The 23740-nt window shown below is 45.3% G+C and overlaps 1 protein-coding gene across 2 annotated transcripts; it reads right to left on the reverse strand.

Moving 5' to 3' along the window:
- Nucleotides 1–2104: 2104 nt before the first annotated feature.
- Zbtb8b (zinc finger and BTB domain containing 8B) lies at nt 2105–16549 on the reverse strand. Of its 2 annotated transcripts, none has more exons than XM_075945340.1 (4): nt 16519–16549; nt 6470–7476; nt 3128–3306; nt 2105–2716 (listed from the first exon to the last, which is right to left on the reverse strand). In XM_075945340.1, exons 2-4 carry the CDS (start codon nt 7434–7436, stop codon nt 2402–2404), a joined length of 1461 nt encoding a protein of 486 aa, XP_075801455.1. In that variant the 5' UTR covers nt 7437–7476; nt 16519–16549; the 3' UTR covers nt 2105–2401. The 2 variants fall into 2 exon arrangements, with proteins under 2 accessions (XP_075801455.1, XP_075801456.1); XM_075945341.1 differs by lacking the exon at nt 16519–16549 and adding an exon at nt 16348–16401.
- Nucleotides 16550–23740: the final 7191 nt, after the last annotated feature.

Here is a 23740-nt window from a genome sequence, read left to right on the forward strand (position 1 = left end):
AAATAAGAGCAAAATATCAACTACAACTCCTGTAAGGTAAATGCATACATCCATTTGAGTGCCCTTTCTGTTGAGATCTCTCGTAGTCTATTACAGACAGCGTCTTGCTACGTACTATGTGGCTCTGGCTGGCCTACAAATTCTCCTGCTTCGGCCTCCTCAGGACTAGGCTCGCAGGTATGGGCCAACATGTCCCACTGCAAATAACGGTTTTGTTTCAGGCAAGAAAAATATTTCTGGACCCTGATAACGTTCGAAGTGTAACTCTTGATCTAGTCAGTGAATTCGTTTTGCAATGCTGAGGACTGAATCCACATCCCCAGCGCTTTTTGTTTGGCTTCAGGTGACACGTGGTAGAAGACTGGCTTAAAAAACTTTCAACACTTTAATAAAATTCCAAAACTTTATTTACTTACTTATTTATTTTTGAGATAGAGTCTCACTATGTATCACAAACTGGTCTGGAACTGTATAGACCAGGCTGGCCTTGGACTTATAATAGAGATCTGCCTGGTCTACACAGTGAGTTCAGGGCAGCCAAGGCTACACAGAGAGACCTGTCTTGAAAAAACAGACAAACAAACGTTTTAACCCTTCAATGACCAGATAATACCTAGAAGTCCATTCATAAATTCTTCTGATTATTGTTCAAGAGGCAGAAAGACGGAAGATTTCACTGCCTTTTGAAACTGTATTAAAATTAAAGGAAGACAAGGGGATTTTTTAAATCCACTTTGGATACTTAAGAAAAGGCTATGAAAGTGTCTTCTAGCACTTTGTTGGCCCTTCCTGCCAGCTGATGCTTTAAAGATGTTTGCTTTGCAACAATAGTGACCTGGCTGCAGCACGGGTCAAAAGCAGACCGGCCTTAAAACCTGTTCTAGCCAGCTCCTTCCTTCTAGAAGGTCTTCTAAAAGTCGAAGGATCTGGGCTGGAGAGATGGCTCAGAGGTTAAGAGGTCCTGAGTTCAATTTCCAGCAACCACATGGTGGCTCACAAACTATCTGTAATGAGACCTGGTGCCCTCTTCTGGCCTGCAGGCATGCATGCAGACAGAACACTGCTTTATAAATCTCGAGCTGGGCGATGGTGGCGCACGCCTTTAATCCCAGCACTCGGGAGGCAGAGGCAGGCGGATCTCTGTGAGTTCGAGACCAGCCTGATCTACAAGAGCTAGTTCCAGGACAGGCTCCAAAACCACAGAGAAACCCTGTCTCGAAAAACAAAATAAATAAATAAATAAACAAACAGATAGATAGATAAATGAATAAATAAATCTTTAAAAGGGGAAAAAAAAACAGAAAGACCTAGAAATACAGCGTTAGACAAGCCTGCGCTTCTCCCCAGCTCAAGTGTGGGCATAAACCAGGCGAAAGGATGTTAGTGGGACAGCCATCTCCAGGTACACCGAGTCTCTGCACGGAAATGACTACGGAAAGCAGGGGAACATTTTACATTTTGCCCGAACAACTTGTTTTATGATCTCAGAATAGGGTATTTGTGTGTATGCAATTGTCAAATAGCCTACCAGCCTGGCTCACAGGCTCTTTGGGGGTGGGGGTGGGGGAGCTTGTTAATTTAACTTCATCCAGCTGGACAAGCCTGGGAGCCCTAATGAACTTGCTACAAACTTGCAGAGTTTGTCTGCACACAGCTCCCAACCTTCAGGAGTGCAGACTGCAATCTAGGGAGGACCTTTATGACCATGGACCCAGCCCTTCCTGGTTCTTATCAAAGCAGGTTCCCTTCAATTTTGCCAGAAAATTAAACTGTGGAACTTGTTATGAAAAGCTTGGCAGGGAAAGGCTGGTACCCAGCCAGCACATTTTGCCACCTTTTCAGAAAACGGTAACGATAAGAGAATGCAGAAGATTGAAAGAGTGGGGCTGGAGAGATGGCTCAGAGGTTAAGAGCACTGATTGCTCTTCCAGAGGTCCTGAGTTCAATTCCCAGCAACCACATGGTGGCTCACAACCATCTATAATGAGATCCGGTTCCCTCTTCTGGCATACAAACATACATGGAAGGAATGTTGCATACATAATAAATAAATAAATCTTAAAAAAAATCCAAACTGCTTGTCTGAAAAAAAAAAAAATTGAAAGAGTGGTAAGCAGGGAGGATTTTCTTATTTTCCTCCCACCCAGAGTTGGCTTCTCAAAAAGGAAATTAGGAAGGCTCGGGACCAACCTTGATTCATTCGGAACCAAGGTGAGGCCCACAGAACCCGCAGAATCCATGCTAAAAACTCATCCATCAGTCTTCTGAGTCACGACACCCAGACTCGGCTATGCAGTCTAACAAGATGGAGGGGGAAACAGCCCCTAAGTTCCACAAAATTAAACAGACGGTCGCTTTTACTGTAGAACAAGCACCTAAAACCACTTTCCCAGCGATTGATTCACGTAAGTGTCTCTCGGTCTGGTAAGCTGGGCCGACTGTGCGGCTTGTCGTCGGACTCGTCCACAGCTGGGTCATTCTCTTCACCAGACTCCACATAGATGGGCCAGTCGTCCGGGTCACTCTTCCCGTGGCTTTCGGAAGAAGCCTCCCCCAGGCTAAGGTTGACGGGCATCAAATCGTCATCTTCATCGTGGGCGTCTGTGACACACGTGCAGCCGTCACACAACCCGAAGCGCCGCAGCCCCTGGGACAGGTGACTGGTAAAGGTTCTTCGACAGCCTTTGCAGATGATAGGACGGTTGGATCTGTGGACCTGGCAGCAGAAGCGGAGGCGGTAAATGCAACAGAAAAGGGGTCGGGGAGCTGGAGAGATGACTCAGCAGTTAAGAGTGCCGGCGGGACAAAGGGAAGTACATTGCTCTCCCACCCCAGGATGCTGAGTCTGGTGGGAAATTGGGGATACAGCTTACTCTACATCCATATCAGGGGGAAGAGGCCCACAGTCCGCTGGCCCTGCCAATTCTGGCCTCATGACAGCCATCCTTGAGAAAATCTGAATGTTCCCATGCCAGTGTTAACTTTCTAAGCGCCACCAGCCCGGCTTTAATCTGGCAAAAGAAAACTCCACCAAATTCTCTAAAAACCTACAGGGAACAGAGACGTGAAAGGCAGGCTCGCCCTCAGATTAGAAAACAGCCCTTGCAGTAACGTCACCGACACTTACGCTCAGGGCATGGCTCCGAAGGTGCTCCTGCCGTGTGAACCTCTTGCCACAGGTCTCGCAGGGGTAAGGCCGCTCCCCAGTGTGCGATCGGATATGCCGCTTGAGGATGCCCTTCTGCTTGGCAGTGTAAGGGCAGAAAGGACACTTGTGGAGCTTGATGGGGACCACCAGCACGTCACCTGAGGAATCCAATAGACCGTAAACCGCATCAACCACAGCCAGCTTGCAGGGTGGGACTGGGAAACCCCATCCATCCCAGACAGAGGGAGAGTCAACAGCCCCACCTGCTAGCAAGCAGCAAGATGCCAGTACTTGTCCAATTTTGTCTGGCTCCTGAAAGGTCAAAGGTCAAGTTTGCTAAGTGGGCTCCCCCCACTTTTCCTTCCCTGTGCTGGAGACTGAAGTCAGGGCCATGAGTGTGTTACACAAACAGTCTGTCACTAAATGTCATCCCTATACGCCTAGCTTGGTTTCTGGTCTTGAGTATTAGGCTTTAATGGCTGAAACATCTCTCCAGCCCACAAAAGTTTTTTGCTGTTGTTTAAGATTTATTTTTTATGCTGGGCAATGGTGGTACATGCCTTCAATCCCAACACTTGGGAGGCAGAGGCAGGTGAATCTCTGTGTGTTTAAGGCTAGTCTGGTCTACTTATGTGGGATTCTCCTCTGTATGCTGTGATTACCACTGATTAATAAAGATCCGCAGAACAGAACTAGGTGGGGGAAGCTAGGCTGAATGCTGGGAGAAAGAAAGTGGGGTCAGAGAAAAGCAATGTAGCCCCCAGCAGAGACAGATGCCATAACTTTACCCAGTAAGCCACAGCCTTGTGGCAATACACAGATTAATGGAGATAGGTTAATTTAAGATATGAGTGAGCCAGAAATACGCTTAAGCTATAGGCCAAATAGTATTGCAAATGATATGGTTTCTGTTTGATTATCTTGGGGCTCAGCACCCGGGAACAAACAAACAGTCTCCTACAACAAATTGGCGCCAACGTGGCCGACTATAATCCACTTAAAACCTGAGAGGGTTTAGGAAGGAATTCCAGGCACAAAACAAAACAAGACAAAACCAGAGTTAAGCATGGCTTAATGCCATGACTCCTTTAAGAAAGGTTTTCCTGGGGCTGGAGAGATGGCTCAGTGGTTAAGAGCATTGCCTGCTCTTCCAAAGGTCCTGAGTTCAATTCCCAGCAACCACATGGTGGCTCACAACCATCTGTAATGAGGTCTGGTGCCCTCTTCTGGCCTGCAGACATACACACAGACAGAATATTGTATATATAATAAATAAATATTTAAAAAAAAAAAAGAAAAAAAAAGAAAGGTTTTCCTGATTCAGTGATAGCAGAAAAAAGCCACACAGTTTTGAAATGGCGGCTTTCTGGGCATGAACTCTGGACCTTTCAGGAGTTTGTGGGCAGTGCAAGTTACTTGGTGGCAGCATAGGCCAACTGGTTATCAGAGTTGAAGTGGTAAGGACAGCTCGTACTGGGCAGTCTCAGAGGCAGTAAATATATTTCCTCCATGTTGAACTGGGCAGAGCAAGCAGGCAGGGCCATGTTGTCCCTAGCCACACCCACTTAGCATTAAAAAAAAAAAGTGGTTCTAGTCAGAAAAGGATTACAGATACAATAAAGACAAATCCAGATTAAAAAAAAAAGACCTCTATGTTGGATAAATGTACATAGGGTTGGGACAGAGAAGAAAAAGAGTATAGAGAGTTATAAAAAATAGGAATAAAGAAAAATAAGCCACGTAAAGATGAAATATACACAGAGAGTATGCATTATGTAAATTATCGTGTTTTCTTTGAATTTATTAACTGTAAAGGAACTAAGTACAGAGAGACATTTCATTGTATGGGCTGCTAAGATAAACCAACATATATGTTTTAAAGGTTTCTTGATTTCAAAATATGGGTCAAAGGATATGTTGCTTTGGAAAAGAGGCTCTTCTTTTGTTTCCACAGAGGATGAGAACCTGTGGAATCCTTCCAGATAATGTGGTTTGATGGACCAAGAGCTCCTGAAAGGTCACTGTGAACACCACCAAAAATTACTTTGCCCAACAAAAAGCAGGAAGCAGTTTGGAGAGAACTGTGCCCCAATTCCCTAAATGATTGTTTATAAACATTTGTTTACATTTAAAGGGAGATATGCTATAGAGATTTGCATTGGTATGGATCTTGGTTTATTGATACAAACTTAAGATCAATTTTGTTATATATGCATATTTCTGCTCTTAAGGTAAAGTGTTTGTGCAGCTCATTTAAAAATGTGATGTATAATTAAGAAATATAGGTTAATAGATAGTCATCTATAATAGTCAAGCTTGTAGTCCTGTTAGGTTTTCTAGATATACAGAGATATATTTCAGATAGATAGGTATTCTACAGATCTTTCAAAGACTACAGAATATGGGCATTTAAAATGTTTTAAGAAGGTATGACTTTTCATAACAGTGAGACACATTTGCTCCTGGAAGCACCAATCACTTCAAGAGGAAGATAGGCATTGAAGAGGCTCCTCATGGAGCTTGTTAGCCATTTGGGCAAGAAACTCCTCTTGCCTGAACTGTCTGATGGGCCTATAGGCTGAAGATAGATGTTCTAACGGTAGAGAAGATCTCTGGGTGACTGTCCAGGCAGAAAGATGTCTCTGTCAATTCTAGAGTTTTGGAAGTTGCTAACAATGCACTTCCTGTTTGCTTAGGTAATATTATATCCTTCTGGAGTTTTTGATAGAGTTGAAGAATATATTGCCGGGCGGTGGTGGCGCACGCCTTTAATCCCAGGACTCGGGAGGCAGAGGCAGGCGGATCTCTGTGAGTTTGAGACCAGCCTGGTCTACAGAGCTAGTTCCAGGACAGGCTCCAAAGCCACAGAGACACACTGTCTCGAAAAACCAAAAAAGAAAAAACAAAACAAAACAAAAAAAAACGAAGTTGGGTGGTGGTGGCTCACGCCTACAATCCCAGCACTCGGGAAGCAGACGTAGGTGGATCTCTGTGAGTTCAAGGCCAGCCTCGCCTACAGAGTGAGTTCCAGGACAGTCAGGGCTACACAGAGAAACCCTGTCTCGAAAACAAAACAAAAACAAGGTGGACATCTCTTGAGGTGCAACATCTATTATTGCCCCCTGGTCTTCACACACATGCACACACACGGTACACAGAGTCTACAAACAACAAGTACTCGATTAGTACTGGCGGTGGTGGCAGCAATGCCGGCGGTGGTTGCAGTGGGGAGACGGTGGTGCTGACTGTCATGACGATGGGAGAACACAAGGCACAGACAAATGTGGGGAGACAGAATGACTGCGATCGATCGGAACTCACCTGAGTCCTCTCTATACCAGTCATTCTGAACGTCCATCACGGAACTCATGGCCGCTCCTGCACCTTCCAGTCTCCCCTCCCAACTATGAGAAAACTGATGATCCGAGTCATCTTTGCTCTGGACAGCACCGCTGCGCAGGAGAGCTTCCAGGAACTGCTTCACATGGTAGCTGCTGTAAGTCAAGTCCAAGGCCTGGTGACCGGACAGGCCGTCCTCCGCATGGGCCAGTGGGGCGGCATACTGCTGCAGCTGCTCGCTGGCCTCCACCTCTACTCTGGCCACATCAAACTCCACCTTGGGTTCAACCCGCCTGGGCACAATAGAAAGGTCACTGTCAGAGGCGCCGGAGCTCTGGCTGTCTTTGACCACCAGTTCCAAGGGATGGCAGTCATCACATGGGGATGCTCTCGTACACTCCGCACTCCCTTCTTCCCCTACTGGGGAGGAGACAAAGCTCTTGGTACCACAGGACGTCCCCTCCGGTCCTGAACTTGGACTTCCACTGTCTATCTGATGAGCTGCAGCGGCGGCAGCTGCTGCCGCGGCCGCTGCCACAGCTGCAGCCACGGCAGCTTCTTTCTCCATCTTTCGGCAAATGTCCAGGGAAGACCTGATGTACGCCTTGCAGAAGTTGACCACGTCATTCATCTGCAAGTAGCTGGCAGCTGACATAACTTCAATCACATTCTCGCCACACAAGTCCAACTTCCCGGAGTAGAGAAAATCTAAGATGGTGGAGAAGGCGTCCGAGGTGACAATGTCCAAGGAGGCAGTGCTGTGCCGCCCACTGTCCTCAATGTAGTGAAGGAGCAGGGCCCGGAAGTAGCCACTGTTAGCAAACAAGATGTTCCTGTGGGCCTTGAAGACACGCCCTTCCACAATGATGCTGCAATCACAGAAAAAGTCCCTTTTCCGCTGCTCGTTCAGCTCCCCCAAGAGCTTGGCGCAATAGGACTGCGCCTCCATTTCTCCACCAGCCACTGCCGCTCTGGAGGGGCCTGGAGCTCTGCCAAGATTTTTAGATATAAAACTTTAGATTCACCAAGATAAAATCGAGTATTTTCTCTAATTTTCCCAAATACAAATGGACTGGATATTGTAACTGTAATTCTTTCTTGTTAACTTTTTTTTTTTGTATATAATTTTACTATGCTAAAGTTAAAACCTTCCTTTTAAATTAGAGAAAAGGGGGAAATGCTGTGGAATAATCCTCCTGTACACTGTGTGAATATATGTCGCTATGATTGGTTTAATAAACAAGCTGACTGGCCAATAGCTGAACAGGGTAAGGTTAGGCAGGAGGAAGGGCAGAATCAGAGGAGATGCCAGCCAGCTGCCAGGGAAGCAGGACATGTAGAAAATGAGGTAACAAGCTATGAGACACATGGGGGCTGGAGAGATGGCTCAGAGGTTAAGAGCACTGGCTGCTCTTCCAGATGTCAATTCTCTGTAAAAAAAAAATATATATATATATATATATATATTAAAGATGAGGCTATATATCTTCATCTATAATGAGATCTGGTGCCCTCTTCTGGCATGAAGGCATGCAGACAGAACATTATATATAATAAACAAATCTTTAAAAAAAGGAACAAAAAGTAATGATAAGTAACTGCATGTCACAGTACTTGGTGTTTTACATGGGTTCTTTCTACAACTTTTTATAAAAACCTTGTGGGAGGAGCAGGTATGGTGGTCCATACTAGTGATTCTTGTATTCAGAACTCTGAGACAGAAGGATCAGAAGTTCCAGGCCAACTCAGAATAGAGAATGAGACCCTGTCTATAAATAAACAAACGGGGGCTGGAGAGAGGACTCAGTAGCTAAGAGAACTTACTCCTCTTCCCAGGGGACTGGAGTTCAGTTTCCAACATCCATACTGGGCAGCTCCCAATCACTTGTTACTCTAGCTACAAGGGATTCAATACCCTCTGTTTGCCTGCATGGGCACCTACATACCTACACATAAAAATATATCTTCCAAAAAAATGGAAAAATAAAACTGGCTGGGAAATGGGGTGGTACACAACTTTAATTCCAGCACTCACGAGTCAGAGGCAGGAGGATCTCTGTGAATTCAAGGCCAGCCTGGTCTACAGAGGGTTCCAGGACAGCCAGAGATAAACAGAGAAGCCCTGCCTCAAAAACAAACAAACAAACCATAAATTTGACACTTGAGAGGCAGAGACCAGAGAATCAGGAGTTGGTCATCTTTGATTTTTTTACTTATTTATTTATATTACGTGTATGTCTGCATATATGCATTTGGGCCTGTGGGTACCATGGTGCACATGCAGAAGTCAATTCTTTGACCATATAGGTTCTTGAAGTTGAAATCAGATCATTGGGCTCAATGGCAAGTTCCTTTACACTGAGTCATCTCAACATCCCCAATGTCATCTTTGATCATACAGACAGTTCAATGCCAGCTTGGTCTAGCATTGAAACCGTCTCAACAAACAAAAAAGTCTGGGGATGTGGCTCAGTTGGCAGAGTGCCTGCCTGGCAAACATAAAGGCCTGAGTTCCATCCCCAGCCCCCCATAAACTGAACATGGTGGCAGACACCTGTAATCCCAGCACTAGTGAGGTAGGAGGATCAGGAGTTCAAGGCCCTCCTCAGCAATATAGCTAGTTCTAGGTTAGCCCAGGATGTAGCATCTTATCTCAAATAATAAATAAATCCCTTGTCAGTCCTAATTTTGTTCCTATTCTTCTGATAAAGAAATCCAAGATAGGAAATGACCTAGCTATGGCAGAAGCAGGACTCAGAACTGGGTTTCCTGGTGTCAAGTCAATGGATCTTATGCACGGCATTCTACTCTCTAGAAGGTTCAAATGTCAGTTTCCTTTTCAGTGTCCTGATGTGAACATAGAGATTAGCTTAGACTCTTATCTTCTAAAGTAGTCTATTGTATGAGAGGCTGCTTGTTTGTTTTCCGGCCACTCAGACTTCTTTTTTTTTTTTTTTTTTTTTTTTGGTTTTTCAAGACAGGGTTTCTCTGTGGCTTTGGAGCCTGTCCTGGAACTAGCTCTGTAGACCAGGCTGGTCTCGAACTCACAGAGATCTGCCTGCCTCTGCCTCCCGAGTGCACCACCATCACCCGGCCAGACTTCTTGAAATAACCACACAGAAACTATATTAATTAAATCACTACTTGACCCATTAGCTCTAGATTCTTATTGGCTAGCTCTTTACATATTAATTTAACCCGCTTCTATTAATCTGTGTATTGCCATGAGGCTGTGGCTTACCGGGTAAAGTTCTAGCATCTGTCTCCAGCAGGGCTACATGGCTTCTCTTTGACTCTGCCTCCTTTCTCCCAGCATTCAGTTTAGTTTTCCCAGCCTAACTCTGCTCTACCCTATCACAGGCCTAAGACAGCTTCTTTATTAACCAATAGTATTCACAGCATACAGAGGGGAATCCCGTATCAGTAGTCTAAATAGGAATGACCCCTATAATAGTTTGAATGTAATTGGCCCCCATAATCTTATTAGGAATGACACCATTAGGAGGTATGGCTTGGCTTTGTTGGAGGAAACATCACTGTGGGGGTGGGCTTTGAAGTTTCCTATGCTCAGGATACCACCCAGTGTCTCAGTTGACTTCCTGTTGCCTGCACACCACCATGGAATAAACATCTGAAACTGTAAGCGAGTCACCCCAATTAGATGTTCTCTTTATAAGAGTTTTCATGGTCACGGTGTCTCTTCACAGCAATAAAAACCCTAAGACAGCCCCCATGGACTCAGGTGTTTGATTCCATGGCCATAGGGAGTGGCACTATTAGGAGTGTTGGGGATCTCCAACTAGGGGCCCTATTCTCCATTCTGGTCTCACTCCTCCCACCACCCCGTCCCTGAGAAGGCCTGCCAGAAGTCCCCAAGATGATCATGTGATGTGGGATGTCCTGCATATGTGTTCCTTTAATTGGTTAATGAACTAAGCTGTTTGACAAATAGCTTAGCCAGGCAAAAGCAGTTTCTTGCTCAAATGGCTAGCAAACTCCATAAGGAGCCTCTTTGATGCTCATCATCCTCTTAAAGTAATTGGTACTGCCAGCAGCAGACATGCCTCACTGTCGAGAAAAGTCCAAGTTCTTAAAACATTTTAAATGTTATACTCTGTAGGTCTTTGAAAGGTTTGAAGAATACCTATCCATCTGAAATATATCTCTCTGCATCTAGAAAACCAAACTAACATGGCTACAAGCTTGACTATTATAAATGACTATTAATCTGTAATTTTTAATTATACATTAAATTTTTAATGAACTGTATAAAAATAATACCTTAAACAAAAGTAGAAATATACATATAAAAATTGGCTTTATATTTGTATCAATAGACCAAGATTCATATCAATGTATTCATTTTTATATCATATCCCTCTTTAAATGAAAATATTTATAAACAATCATTTTGGGAATTTGGGTGTAGTCTTCTCCAAACTGCTTCCTGCTGTTTGTTGGGTGAAGTATTTTTATGGTTCAGAGACCTTTGGGGGGGGGGATCTTGTTCCATCAAACCACATTAGCCTGAAAGGAATCCACAGGTTCTCATCTTCTGTGGGAACAAAAGCAGAAACTCTTTTCGAAACATATCCTTAGACTCAAATTTTAAAGTCAAGATACCTAAAAAAAAAAAAAAAAAGATGCACGGGCGGTGGTGGCGCACACCTTTAATCCCAGCACTCGGGAGGCAGAGGCAGGCGGATTTCTGTGAGTTCGAGGCCAGACTGGTCTACAAGAGCTAGTTCCGGAACAGGCACCAAAGCTACAGAGAAACCCTGTCTCAAAATAAATAAATAAATAAATAAAGTCAAGATACCTTTAAAATATATGTGTTGGTTTAGCTTAGCAGCCCCCACAATCAATTATCTCTCTACAGTTAGCTCATTAACAGTCAAAAAAATTAAAGAAAATACAATAATACACATAATCCAGATTCTGTATTTTCCATCTTTATGTGGCTTTTTTTCTATTACTTTTTATTATCTTTATACCTTTAACCCATGACTGTCTGTATTCTTTTATATTACTGTCTCTTTAAAGACTTTGTTTTATTTTTTTAAAACTATTTACTTCCTTTTATAACTGTCTATACTCATTTTCCTCTCTCTTCCAATCCTACATACATCTTTAAATACACTGTGTCTCGTTTAGAGGTCTTTCATGTCTGAATCTGTTCTATTGTGTATCTGAAAATCCTTTTCTGACAAGGAGCATTTTTAAATAGTAAGCATTTTAAAATGGCTCACATCTGAAATGTAAGCCATCCCCAATTAAATGTTGCCATGGTCAGAGTCTATTCACAGCAACAGAAATCCTAAGACATCTTCCATCACTGTTTTTGGGAAAATCTGGTAGATTCTTGGGTCTGTCAGCACACACATTCCCATCTAAGAGTTCTAGAATCCCTCAGGCTGCTACAGAATCATTCTCCCCTCACTCTTGGCTAATGTGCTCTGCACGACGCTGGCAACACCCAGCTCAGTCTCCAGGTGTGTCCGTTATCACACAGCCTACTACAATCAATGACTCTTACTCTCTGACCATCAGTGACTCAGAAGGGGCACTGGGGCTTGGTCAGAACCAACGAATAGCAGTGGATCCTTTGTTGGACAGATGAGGAGTGTGCTGCTAAGCCACGGGAGAAACTAGCCTTACAAAGGTGACATCAGGACTTAACCGATGGAACCTGGGGACAGTAGAAAATCTCTGGCTTAAGCTGTGTCCCAATCAGTTAAGTACCTTTTTTGCTTTAGTTCCTCTTAGTGACTGAACTCTCTCTGCAACCACTGGCGAACACCTTCCTACTGTTTCAGCCCTGACCAGCTCTGTCTGAAGAATGCAAGCTCTTGAAAGGCACAGGCGTGTCTTGTTAAATTCGACAGCATTCATAGCAGCCGGCAGAGCGAGTGTTTTGGATAAAGAATGTTTGCTAAATTAAAAGGCACGCTCCTATTTTTAACTGCCAGGCAGAACAAGTATCATCAAGCTTGGAATCTTCCCGGCGGTGGGGAAAATGGAGGTGCTATCTGTCTGCTCCAAGCGCTCCCCCTTCTCCCCTCCCCCCCCCCACATCACACCACAACCATCCATTAAGCACTCCTCCTTCTGATCCACTGAACTCAGAGCAGTCCTGAAAACAAACACAGCCAGATCTCTGTAGCAGGGGCTTCTACATCCATGCATTCAGTCAACTATGGACTAACAATATTTGAGAGGAGAAATATTTTTGATTGATTTTATTGACTGCTTTATTGATTGATTGACTGATGGACTGAAAGGGGGTACTAGGGGGCATATGTGCCACAGTATTTGTGTGAAGTTCAGAGGACAAGTTGCGGAAGTTGGTGCTCTTATCATGTGAGTTCCTGGGAATGAAACTCAGGTCATCAGGCTTGGCAGCAAGCACCTTTTACCCACAGAGCCAAATCACAGCTAATTCCTATATTCTTAGGTTCATCTTAAACTCAACAAAATTATATCTTCATTTTAAAAAGTTTCCTCATCCAAAGTAGATAAAGTAAACACTATTTTATTTTTTAAATATTTATTTATTATGTCTACATGTATGCCTGCAGGCCAGAAGAGGGCACCAAGACCTCATTACAGACGGTTGTGAGCCACCATGTGGTTGCTGGGAATTGAACTCAGGACCTTTGGAAAAGCAGGCAATGCTCTTAATCACTGAGCCATCTCTCCAGCCCCATAAACACTATTTTAAAAGGAAGAGCACTTCCCAGACAGTGGTGGCACACACCTTTAGTCCCAGCACTCAGGAGCAGAGGCAGGCGGATCTCTGTGAGTTCGAGGTCAGCCTGGTCTACAGAGCAAGTTCCAGGACAGGCTCCAAAGCTAAAGAGAAACCCTGTCTTGAAAAACAAAACAAACAATAAATAAAAATAAAAAAGAGTACCATCTTATATCTGTAGGATTCTTTTTGCTTGTTTGTTTGTTTTTGTTTTTTAAGACAGTGTTTCTCTGGGTAGCCCTGGATGTCCTAGAACTTACTCTGTAGACCAGGCTGGCCTCGAACTCACAGAGATCTGTCTGCCTCTGCCTCCACAGCACTGGGATTAAAGATGTGAGCCACCAGTATCCAGCTGCAGAATTATTTTTAAAATATACTTATTTATTTTTATTATATGAATGTTTTACCTGAACATATGTCTGATTGCCACCCATGTGCCCGTCCCTGTATCAGATCCCCTGAAACTGGAGTAATAGATGGCTATGAGCCATCATGTGGGCAACAGGAATTGATTCCAGGTCTTCTGCAAGAACAGCCAGTGCTCTTAACCACTGGGCCATCTCTTTAGCCCCCCCACAGCTGCAGAATTGTATTGCTTCTAAATAAATCAATCTGGGGACATTTCTCCAGCAAATAAAGCCTCATTGTGTCCTCATTCCTTTCTCTGACCATCCTCATATTCTTAGCAGCTGTTGTTACTGTCTTTGATAATCAAAACACTATGGGACAAAGACAAACAGGATCTAAAAGGAAAAAAAAAACACTTAAAAAAAATACAGGACCTTGTTAGGTAACACTGGCTGGCTTAAACTCTCTATATAAACCAGACTAGCCTCAAATTTGCTTTGGTCCTCCTCATCTCTGCCTCCAGAGGGCTGAGATCCTGAAAAACACAACATTTAAATATTACTTTCATTCTCTCCCACAGCTCTAAAATCAAAGCAGTCAAACTGATAACATCAGCTCTTTGTGCAAATACCCTGTGTGGTTGGGGATATAACTTGGACATCATTTTGGAGAGGGAATTTGACAATATTTTTCCAAAATGTAAAAGGTATACCAGGAGCTGGGCAGTGGTGGTGTACACCTTTAATCCCAGCACTTGGGAGGCAGAAGCAGGCGGATCTCTGTGAGTTCAAGGCCTGCCTGGTCTACAGAGTTACAGGACAGCCAGGAATACATACCGTGAAATCCTGTCTTGAAAAAACAAAAACAAAAAAAAAATTAAAGCCAACTACTAAGTATGGGGGCTGAAGGTATAGCTCGGATGGCCGGTACTTGTCTTCCTTGCACAAGGTCCTGGGTTTAATCCCCAGCACTTCATACACCAGGTGTGTGGTGGAAACCTATGTAATCCATGCAAACAAGAGGCAGAGACGGAAGAATCAAGATTCAGGGTCTTCCTTAGCTACAAACCTTGGGCTAAGACGCTGTCTTCAAAACAACAGTTACTAACCGTACTAACCATGTATATTGCCTGATGGAAGGAAGCTATTAGGAACAGGAAAGCTAACCAGATCTAGTGATGTCCCCAGAGAGACTGTAGGTGAAGCGTAGTACAAACTCCTCGACCCCTAAAGGCATCCTAGCCAGACTACAGGACTGGTTTTAGTCAAGAGCCGAAAACGGGCTGGAGAGTTGGCTCAACAATTAAAGAGAAAATACTGCTTTCCAAAGGACCTGAGTCCAATTCCCATTACTTAAATCAGGTGACTCACAACTGCCAGTATCTCCAGGGGTATCCACATCTCTGGCCTCTGTGGGCAACAGCATTCCAAGACCTGTACTCACACACATTTAAAAAAAAAAAAGCCTGGCTTTGTCTCATTTACCCCCATTTATTTTGCTTTTTTCGGGGGGGGAGATAGAGTTTGGCTATGTAGACCAGGCTAGCCTTTACTTGCTTCCATTCACCTGCCTCTGCCTCCCAGGTATTAGGATTACAGATATACACCTCCACCGCTGGGCCAGCCTCCTCTTTCTGACAACTCTCCTCCAGTCCCACCAACCTGAGAATAAAAATAGATCCTCAATTACTAGAATTTTCTGTGTGTCATTCATTAAGAAGTGCTATTTAATTGCAGAGGCAGGAGCAAACGGATCTCTGTGAGTTCAAGGCCAGTCTGGTCTACAGAGTGAGTTCCAGAACATCTAGAACTGTTACACAGAGAAAAACCAAAAAAGAAAGAGAGAAAGAGAGAGAGAGAAAAGAAAGAAAAGAAGGAAGGAAGGAAGAAAGAAAGAGAGAAAGAAAGAAGAGAGGGAGGGAGGGAGGGAGGGAGGGAGGAAGGAGGCAAAATGCTAAGCAAACTCCTTGAGAAGCACATTAGCCTTAGCCTTACACTAACACTTATATCTTCATTTTTCGGGGTGAGGGAGGGAAACTGAGGCTCAAAGATACAGATTACACGTTCAGGATTTAGAATTTACAGTCAACTGATTCCAGAGAGGAGATTCTTAAAAACTATTTATCGATCTCCCCAAACCCTCTACCAAGTCCAGAGAAACCGGGAAGCCACTCCCTCCTCTGACCCATGGAAAGGAGGGAGACAACCGAAGAGTTCCCATTCGCAGGCGTAGGATTTCTGACCAATTGCATCTCCGGTTCTCCTGCTAAACTGCTTTCAAGACACAGGGAACAATCCATCCAGAGTCAGAGGGCCAGAGGAGGCCACTGGCACCAGGTACTGGGCACAGTCCCTGGTGTCAGGGTGTGGAAACCGAGGCCTTGCCTCTCCCATGTCTTTCCGCCAGCAAAGTGACCATCGCCGAGGCGGACGCTGGCCCAGCCTGGCCAAGCCCTGGCTCTCGGGTATGGTTCAGGATCAGAGTGAGCGGAAGCTAGAACTCCCACTTGGACCACTCAGGGAGAGCCACCCACAGCTAGGGAGAGCGGGGCATGTGTCTCGTGTCCGTTCGCCCCACGCAAAGAGAGAGGGTCTGCCCCTCCGCTCAGCCGGGGTCCAGGGAGTTGCTGGGCCGGGCGGTCCAAAGCTGGCTGAGAAAGACAACCGTGCTTGCTACCCACACCCGGTCCCCCGAGTCAGCCCTCCGAGGTCCCCCCAACCAACTTTCCCCCAAAACGAAAGCCGGCCGGATGCTGGATTCTCACCTGGCACCGGGTTCCAGCTGCCGAAAACGGGCTGCGCGCACCGACACGCCCCCCTTTCATTCACCTGCGCCCTCCGGTGAGAGGCGGGGGAGACGGCCAATAGTGGGAGACCTTAGGCTGACGAAGGCGGGCCCTTCAGCCTGCAGGTTCGTCAATGGTCCTAGCACCCACCTCTGGAGGATGCGCTCTGAAAGCTCCAGCATTGATGGGGTGATGGGAGTTGTGGTCTCAGCGCTCTCTTTTCAGGAAAGAGCTAGTGGACAAGACTACAAGTACCAAGATGCCCAAGAGGATAAGAATCAGCGCTGGGAAAAAAAAAAAAAAGAAAGAAAGAAAGAAAAGAGAAACAAAAAGGCAAAGCCCTAATAAGGCTGGAGAGGTGGACAGGTGGTGAGGTAGTTAAAAGCATGTACTACTCTTGCATAGCGCCTGAGTTCAGGCTCCATCCCCGTCAGGCTGCTCACGACCACCTGTAACTTCAACTCCATGTAATCTGATGCCCCTTCTGGCCTCAGGGGCACCTACATGCATGTACACATACCCACACACAGGCATACATATACACAATTTTTTTAAATGTTAAATTAAAAACATAAAAATAAAATAAGTGGGGTAAATAAATTGGATAAATGATTATCCAAAAGTAAAGTGCTTTATGCACAAGCATGTAGACCAGGCTAGCCTCAAACTCACAAGAGATCCACCTGCCTTTGCCTCCCAAGTACTGGGATTAAAGGCATGAGACACCCTCTAAACTCTCCCAACACACACACGCACACACTCCCACTCCCTACCCCTGCCATGAAGACCTAGGTTTAGATTCCCAGGATCCTCAAAAAAGCCAGGTATGGAAGTTACTGTGGTGTTGAGAGGAAGAGAGAGGTGCATCCCAGGGGCTCAATGGACAGGCAGTCAAACCGAAACGTTAGTTCGTTCCAATAGATAAGTTCCAGTATCGGCAGGAAACTAGGTCTCAGAAAACAAGGAGCAGAGTGATGGAGGAAGATGCCGGCCATCGACCGTTGGTCAACACACACACACACGAACACACACACAGGTAAACACACACACAGAGACAGGTAAACACATACATACATAGGTGAACACACACAGGTGAACACACGCACAGGTGAACACACACACACAGGTAAACACACACATGTACAGGTGAAACACACACAGGTGAACACACACACAGCTGAGCAAACACGCACAGGTAAACACACATGCACAGGTGAACACATACGCACACATACACCGCTTTGTTTTGTTTTAAGCTATGAGGCAGCAGAAGCCTTGGTCAGGAAGAAATTAGATTCTTTCTCTCACAGGTTTGACCAAAATGTAAATACATCCATTTTTTAACTTTTTCTGATTTCTTCCGGAATCCATGTGTACGAGTGGTGACTGTGGAGGCCAGCGAGGGCTTTGATCCTCTGGAACTGGAGCTACAAACTGCCTTGAGGAACCATGAAGGAGCTGGGAATCATACCCAGGTCCTCTCTGCAAGAGCCGCAGTGCTCTAAAGCCACAGAACCAACACTCCAACCACACTGTAACAGACAAAGCTTAGAATGGATCATACAATGCTTTTTTATTATTATTTTCTCTTTTTTGAGGGAGGATTTCTCTGTGTAGCCTGCAGGAAGCCACTGAGAGCCCTGTCTCTGTGCGCCAGTGAGCCTGAGAGACTGTGGGACTAGAAATCCACACCCAGCTTCTTGTCCAGAACTTTCCTCAGCTTTGTCAGGTTCTGTGTTTGGATATTTGAGCACCATGCTGGGCACTATATGTTGATTTTTTTTCTTTTTCTTCTTACTATCTTTCTTTCTTTTTTTGAGACAGGTTTCTCTGTATCTTTGGAATCTGTCTTGGAACTCACTCTGAGATCAGGCTGGCCTCGAACTCACAGAGATCAGAGATCTGCCTGCCTCTCCCTCCCAAGTAGTGGGATTAAAGGTGTGCACCACCACTGCCTAACTGATGAATTTTTCTTTGGGCCACCAGTCCACAAAAAAAATGACACAGAAAGTTATTGTTAATTATGAAAGCTTGGCCTATAACTTGGGCTTGTCCTTCTAGCTCTTATAATTTAATCTCTCTTTCACCTTGTAGCTTTTTACCTCTCTTCCATCTTGCACCTCCTGTTTCTTCTCTGTGTCCTCTGGCATCTCTCTCCAGCCCCAAAGGTGGAAGACTTCAATTTCAGAGGAAATTGTTACACAACACTAACTGTTAACTATTTTCTCCTGAAAAATCAAAAAAAAAAAAAAAAAAAGGTCGAGCTGGAGAGATGGCTCAGTGGTTAAGAGCATCGCCTGCTCTTCCAAAGGTTCTGAGTTCAATTCCCAGCAACCACATGGTGGCTCACAACCATCTGTAAAGAGGTCTGGTGCCCTCTTCTGGCCTGCAGGCATACACACAGCAGAATATTGTATACATAATAAATAAATAAATATTTTTAAAAAAAAGGTTAAATGTTCTCTGTATATAATGGCACAGGCCAAACATTCCTCTTCCAGAAAGGACATAGTAAGGAAAGAGTGAGCGAGGCAGAGCCAAAGCTGGGGCAGAAATAGCCTGGAGCCACACTCAGTGTCTAGAGCACCCCTCTGCCATCCCGCCACCTGCAGCACACACACGGGTAGAATGGTGTGCACCTGCTAGTCCAGCGTGGGGGAGGCAGAGGCAGGACGGTCCCTCGTCTTGCTGGCCAGCCAGTCTAGCTGGATAGGTGAGTCACGGGTTAGTGGGAGAAGCTAGCTCAAAAAGTAAGGCGGAAACAAAGTGAGGAAAACATTCAGCATTCACCTCTGTCCTACACACACACACACACACACACACACACACGCACCAAACAACAACTACAAATGTGTTTTCAAAACAGGGTTTCTCCATGTAGCTCTGGCTGTCTACTAAATAAAATGTAATTATTTTATTTACTTATTTATTGGTTTTCTACACAGGGTTTTGTGTGTGTGTGAGCATGTGTGTGTAGCCTAGGCTGTCCTGAAATTTGCTCTGTAGACCAGGCTGGTCACAAACTCACAGAGATCCACCTGCCTCTGCCTCTGAGTGCTGGGATTAAAGGTGTGCGCCACTACCGCCCAGTCACATTCTGAACTTCTAACAGTCAGTTCTAGAAGTCTGAACAAGAACCACTCAGTTAGCTTTCTCTGTTTAACCTGTACTAGCTAGGTATATTCACTTGGTGCCAGATTACACAATATATTTAATCCTTTCTGCCAACTCTACGCTGGTGTCTCCACAGTGGAACCAGGTGGGCTTGTGCCGCTGAAACCTACAGAAGGCCTAGAAGGCTTGAATCACCTCCCAGGACCATCCAATGCCTGGCTACCTTTCATTGAGATACCAAGTCTCTCCTGGGATCTGGAAGTCTTCCCAGGAACACTCCCTGCTGGGATCCTTGGAGAAGCAGCATATGAATGAACCCACACCGCCATCTAGTGGTGTATGCGTGTATGAGCTTCCTAGGAACAGGGCCAGGATCCTAGGGCAAGAACCATCACAGCTGTGCTGTGAGGCTCCGAGGCTCTGTTAAGCAGTGGTGTTAGGCTCCGAGGACAGCGGTAGGAGGGTAAGACGAGGATAGTTCGCACGTGTAATCCTCACAACAACCGCAGTTTACATCGTAAGGACAGAGACACCAAAGTCTGGAAAGGCCACACGGCTGGAAAGTGACTGACCTGAGATTTGAGTCCAAATCCATTTGAGGCTGGAAGTGATGCCAGTGGAGGGGGAGGGGTCCGGGATCAAGGCTCGGGAATGGATAGATGAGGAAGATGAGAGCTCTTTGAGTTTCTCTAAGAACCTTGAAGGCTTTGTGAGCAAGCACTGTCCTAGGCTTGAGGGTGAAGCCACGAGCTAAAGCCGACTCCACGGAAGGGCATGAAGTCGTCCTTGCCTGGGTGGGTGGGCAGGACAAAGTAAAGGCGTAATATGTGAGAAGAGCAGACACTTGAGTTTTAAAAATGTATTTTAGATTTAATTTTTTCCTTGTGAATGAATATTTTCCTATATGCATATATATGCACTGCTTATGTGTTTGTTGGATTCCCTGGAACTGGGTGTAACGGGTTCCGGACCATAGTAGGCCTCTGAAACCTTAGCACAACTGACTCCAAGGTGGGAGTACCATTCAGGCTGTAAAACTCAGCATGTAGACAGCGCCACCTGCCAAAACTGAAACAAAGGCCTAATCCATCAAAGTCCATAGCTCTGGGAAAGTCTCTAAATGCAAGACCCTTGCTTTTTGGCTTCTGTAGTTCTGCTTCCAGCTAACTGTTCTTGTTAACTGAAGTGTATCAACCCAGGACGTGGTATTTGTGCTTAAGAACTCACCCTGAGAAAGGCTCGGGGCTACCGTGGGATTCCAACACCCAGTGCAGCCACTGGCAGGCTACTAAAGACTTGAGCAGTCTTTTCTGGTTAAAACAAAACAAAACAAACAAACAAACAAAAACAAAAAAGACACCACAGTTTGGGCTTTTAGATGGTTGTGAGCCATCATATGGGTGCTGAGAATTGAATCCAGGTCCTTTACAAGAGCAACAAGTGCTCTTAACCACTGAGCCATCTCTCCAGCCCCAGGATCTTAATAGACAACATCAGGTTCCCATCAGAAATGTAGCCTTCCCAGATGTGTTCATAGGAAGAGATTCTAGGTCTCTGAATATCAGCTTCTTAATTTATAAAAGATTGGCTTAATAAATGACCCAGATTTGATCACATCATCGTTACATAACCAAAAACAAAAACGAACAAAAAAGACACAACCTTTTTTTGAGGCAGGGGTCTCACTATGTAGCCCTGGCTGGCCTAGAACTTTATATATATTTATTATGTATACAATATTCTGTCTGTGTGTATGCCTGAAGAGGGCACCAGACCTCATTACAGATGGTTGTGAGCCACCATGTGGTTGCTGGGAATTGAACTCAGGACCTTTGGAAGAGCAGGCAATGCTCTTAACCTCTGAGCCATCTCTCCAGCCCTGGCCTAGAACTTTCTGTGTAGTTCAGACTGATCTGTAACTCAGAGATACATATACCTCTGCCTTCTGAGTGCTGAAATTAATGGTATGTGCCACTATGCACAAACAATCTTGTTATCCAATGGTGCATAGCTATAATCCCAGAATTTGTGTGGCTCTTACAATTACCCTTGGGTCTACACAGGAGTTGCAGGGGTGGTAAAAAAGTGACTGGATGGCCGGGCGGTGGTGGCGCACACCTTTAATCCCAGCACTCGGGAGGCAGAGGCAGGCGGATCTCTGTGAGTTCGAGACCAGCCTGGTCTACAAGAGCTAGTTCCAGGACAGGCTCCAAAGCCACAGAGAAACCCTGTCTCGAAAAACCAAAAAAAAAAAAAAAAAAGTGACTGGATGCTGGTTTTGTTTTGAAGGCAGGGTGACAGCCTAGGCTACACAGATTCATTTTTACTTTCTGTGCATGGGTATTTTGCCTGCACAATGTATTATGAGCTTATGTGAGTGCTCTGTGTTATGATTTAAGTAAAAATGGCGCTGTTCTCTGAGTGGCTGACCTTGGTGGGGCAGCCAGTCCCATGAGGAGAGACAGGCGGATAGGCGTGCGATGCTGAGTGAGGTTGGGTATTTATTTAGTAGGTTATGGAAGGGAGGGGGAGAGGGAGGAAGAAGGGGGAAGAGGAAGAAAGGGGGTGGAGAAGAGCCACTTCAGCGGTAACCTCTTTGGAAGAGGGACAGAAAGGAAGAGAGCTCAGGCTCTCTAGAAGCAGAAGGAAGATCTGCCTGCCTGGACTGGGGAGGGAGTGGGTGGGCCTTGTCTCTTAAAGGGACAGGACAGACCATTACACTTTGTGCCTACAGAAGCTAGAAGGAACCCTTGGCTCTCTTAGAACTGGAGTTATACAAGGTTGTGAGCTATCAAGTGGTTGCTAGGATGTGGAGGACCGAAAATGTGAGCCTATTATCACATTGACCAAAGGATAGAGAATTGGAACTTCCCTGTAGTTCCTTCAAGGTTATCCTGCCTCTATCTCAAACAAAGGTCGCACCTAGATTTAGGTTCTGCTCTCTCAAGGTTCCTGTCAACAAGTGTGACTAATCAGACCTTGTACTTCAGGAATAGGGAAGTAGACGTGTTCCTACCTCAAACAAAACTCTAAGGATCCAACTAAGTTCCAGTTCCCTTAAGGAGATAATTTTGGATTCCGTACAGGGAATGGTTTGCCTACAGAATGTTTTGATCTAGGGTGTGAGTATGACTTGTTCTAGCAACAGAATGTTTAACTATGGCTGTAACCCGCAGCCTTGAATTGGTGTGTTCATTTCCGTATCATTTTTTTTTTTTTGATTTTCGAGATAGGGTTTCTCCGTAGCTTTTGGTTCCTGTCCTGGAACTAGCTCTTGTAGACCAGGCTGGCCTCGAACTCACAGAGATCCGCCTGCCTCTGCCTCCTGAGTGCTGGGATTAAAGGCGTGTGTCACCACCGCCCGGCTTTCCTTGTTAATGTAGTTTTTTGTCTTACTCCTACCTTTGGGGCCAGGGGTATTTTAAGCAGTAGGAAATTAAATGCGGGAGAATCTCAGTACTCACTGGAATTCCCTTCCGATAGTATTATATGTTTCTCTGTTTTATTATTTTCATTCGCATCTTCCTATTCTTTACTAATATTTCCTAAATCCCCACGCCTCTACCCTGGCAAGAGGCATTTTGGTCAAGGCTGGTCCTGACACAAGAATTGGATCTGCTGAGAGAACTGCGGAGCAGTCTCTCCAGCCCCCACAGAGCCCGACTTAAAAGACAAAATTTAGAAACAAAAGTAAACATCAAACAAAGCTTTTGGTGATGTCACACAGGTAAGAAGGACATGCAGTCAGGGGGAGAGCACTTGTCTGCAAATAGGATCTACGGAATCCCCCTTCCACAATTCAGTAGACCTCAATTTCCCTCTATCAGTCGATCTCAGGATTCTTCCAGAACACATTCAGCTCATGTTTTAAGTTAGGCCACCGAAAGTTGTGACAATTGAATGCGTATCTGCCTCTCCAGATGATACTGGGGGTCATCAGGAGGATAACCTGAAGTAGCCTCGGAGTTTTCCCAACCCTCCAAACTCTGGCTCGGAGCCCCGCAGCCCGAGCTTCCTGAACTAGCCCGGAACAGAACACTGAGCAGCTGCTAGGCAGCGGGTTTCACAAAGGGGAGCGATCCTAGCCCAGTGTTCGACGTTCGAGCCCGGCCCTCCCCTTTTCTCCCTCCTTCCAATCCGCGGTCTAGAAAGCCTGAGGAACTTGACCCAGAGAGGCCACTGTAGTCAGGGGCTACCAGGAGAGCTAGAGGTTGGTGGGTGGGACCCGAGGGCAAACTTGAATAGGATTGGATCGAGA

Source organism: Microtus pennsylvanicus, chromosome 13, assembly GCF_037038515.1.
Source record: "Microtus pennsylvanicus isolate mMicPen1 chromosome 13, mMicPen1.hap1, whole genome shotgun sequence".
NCBI classification, from domain to species: Eukaryota; Metazoa; Chordata; class Mammalia; order Rodentia; family Cricetidae; genus Microtus; species Microtus pennsylvanicus.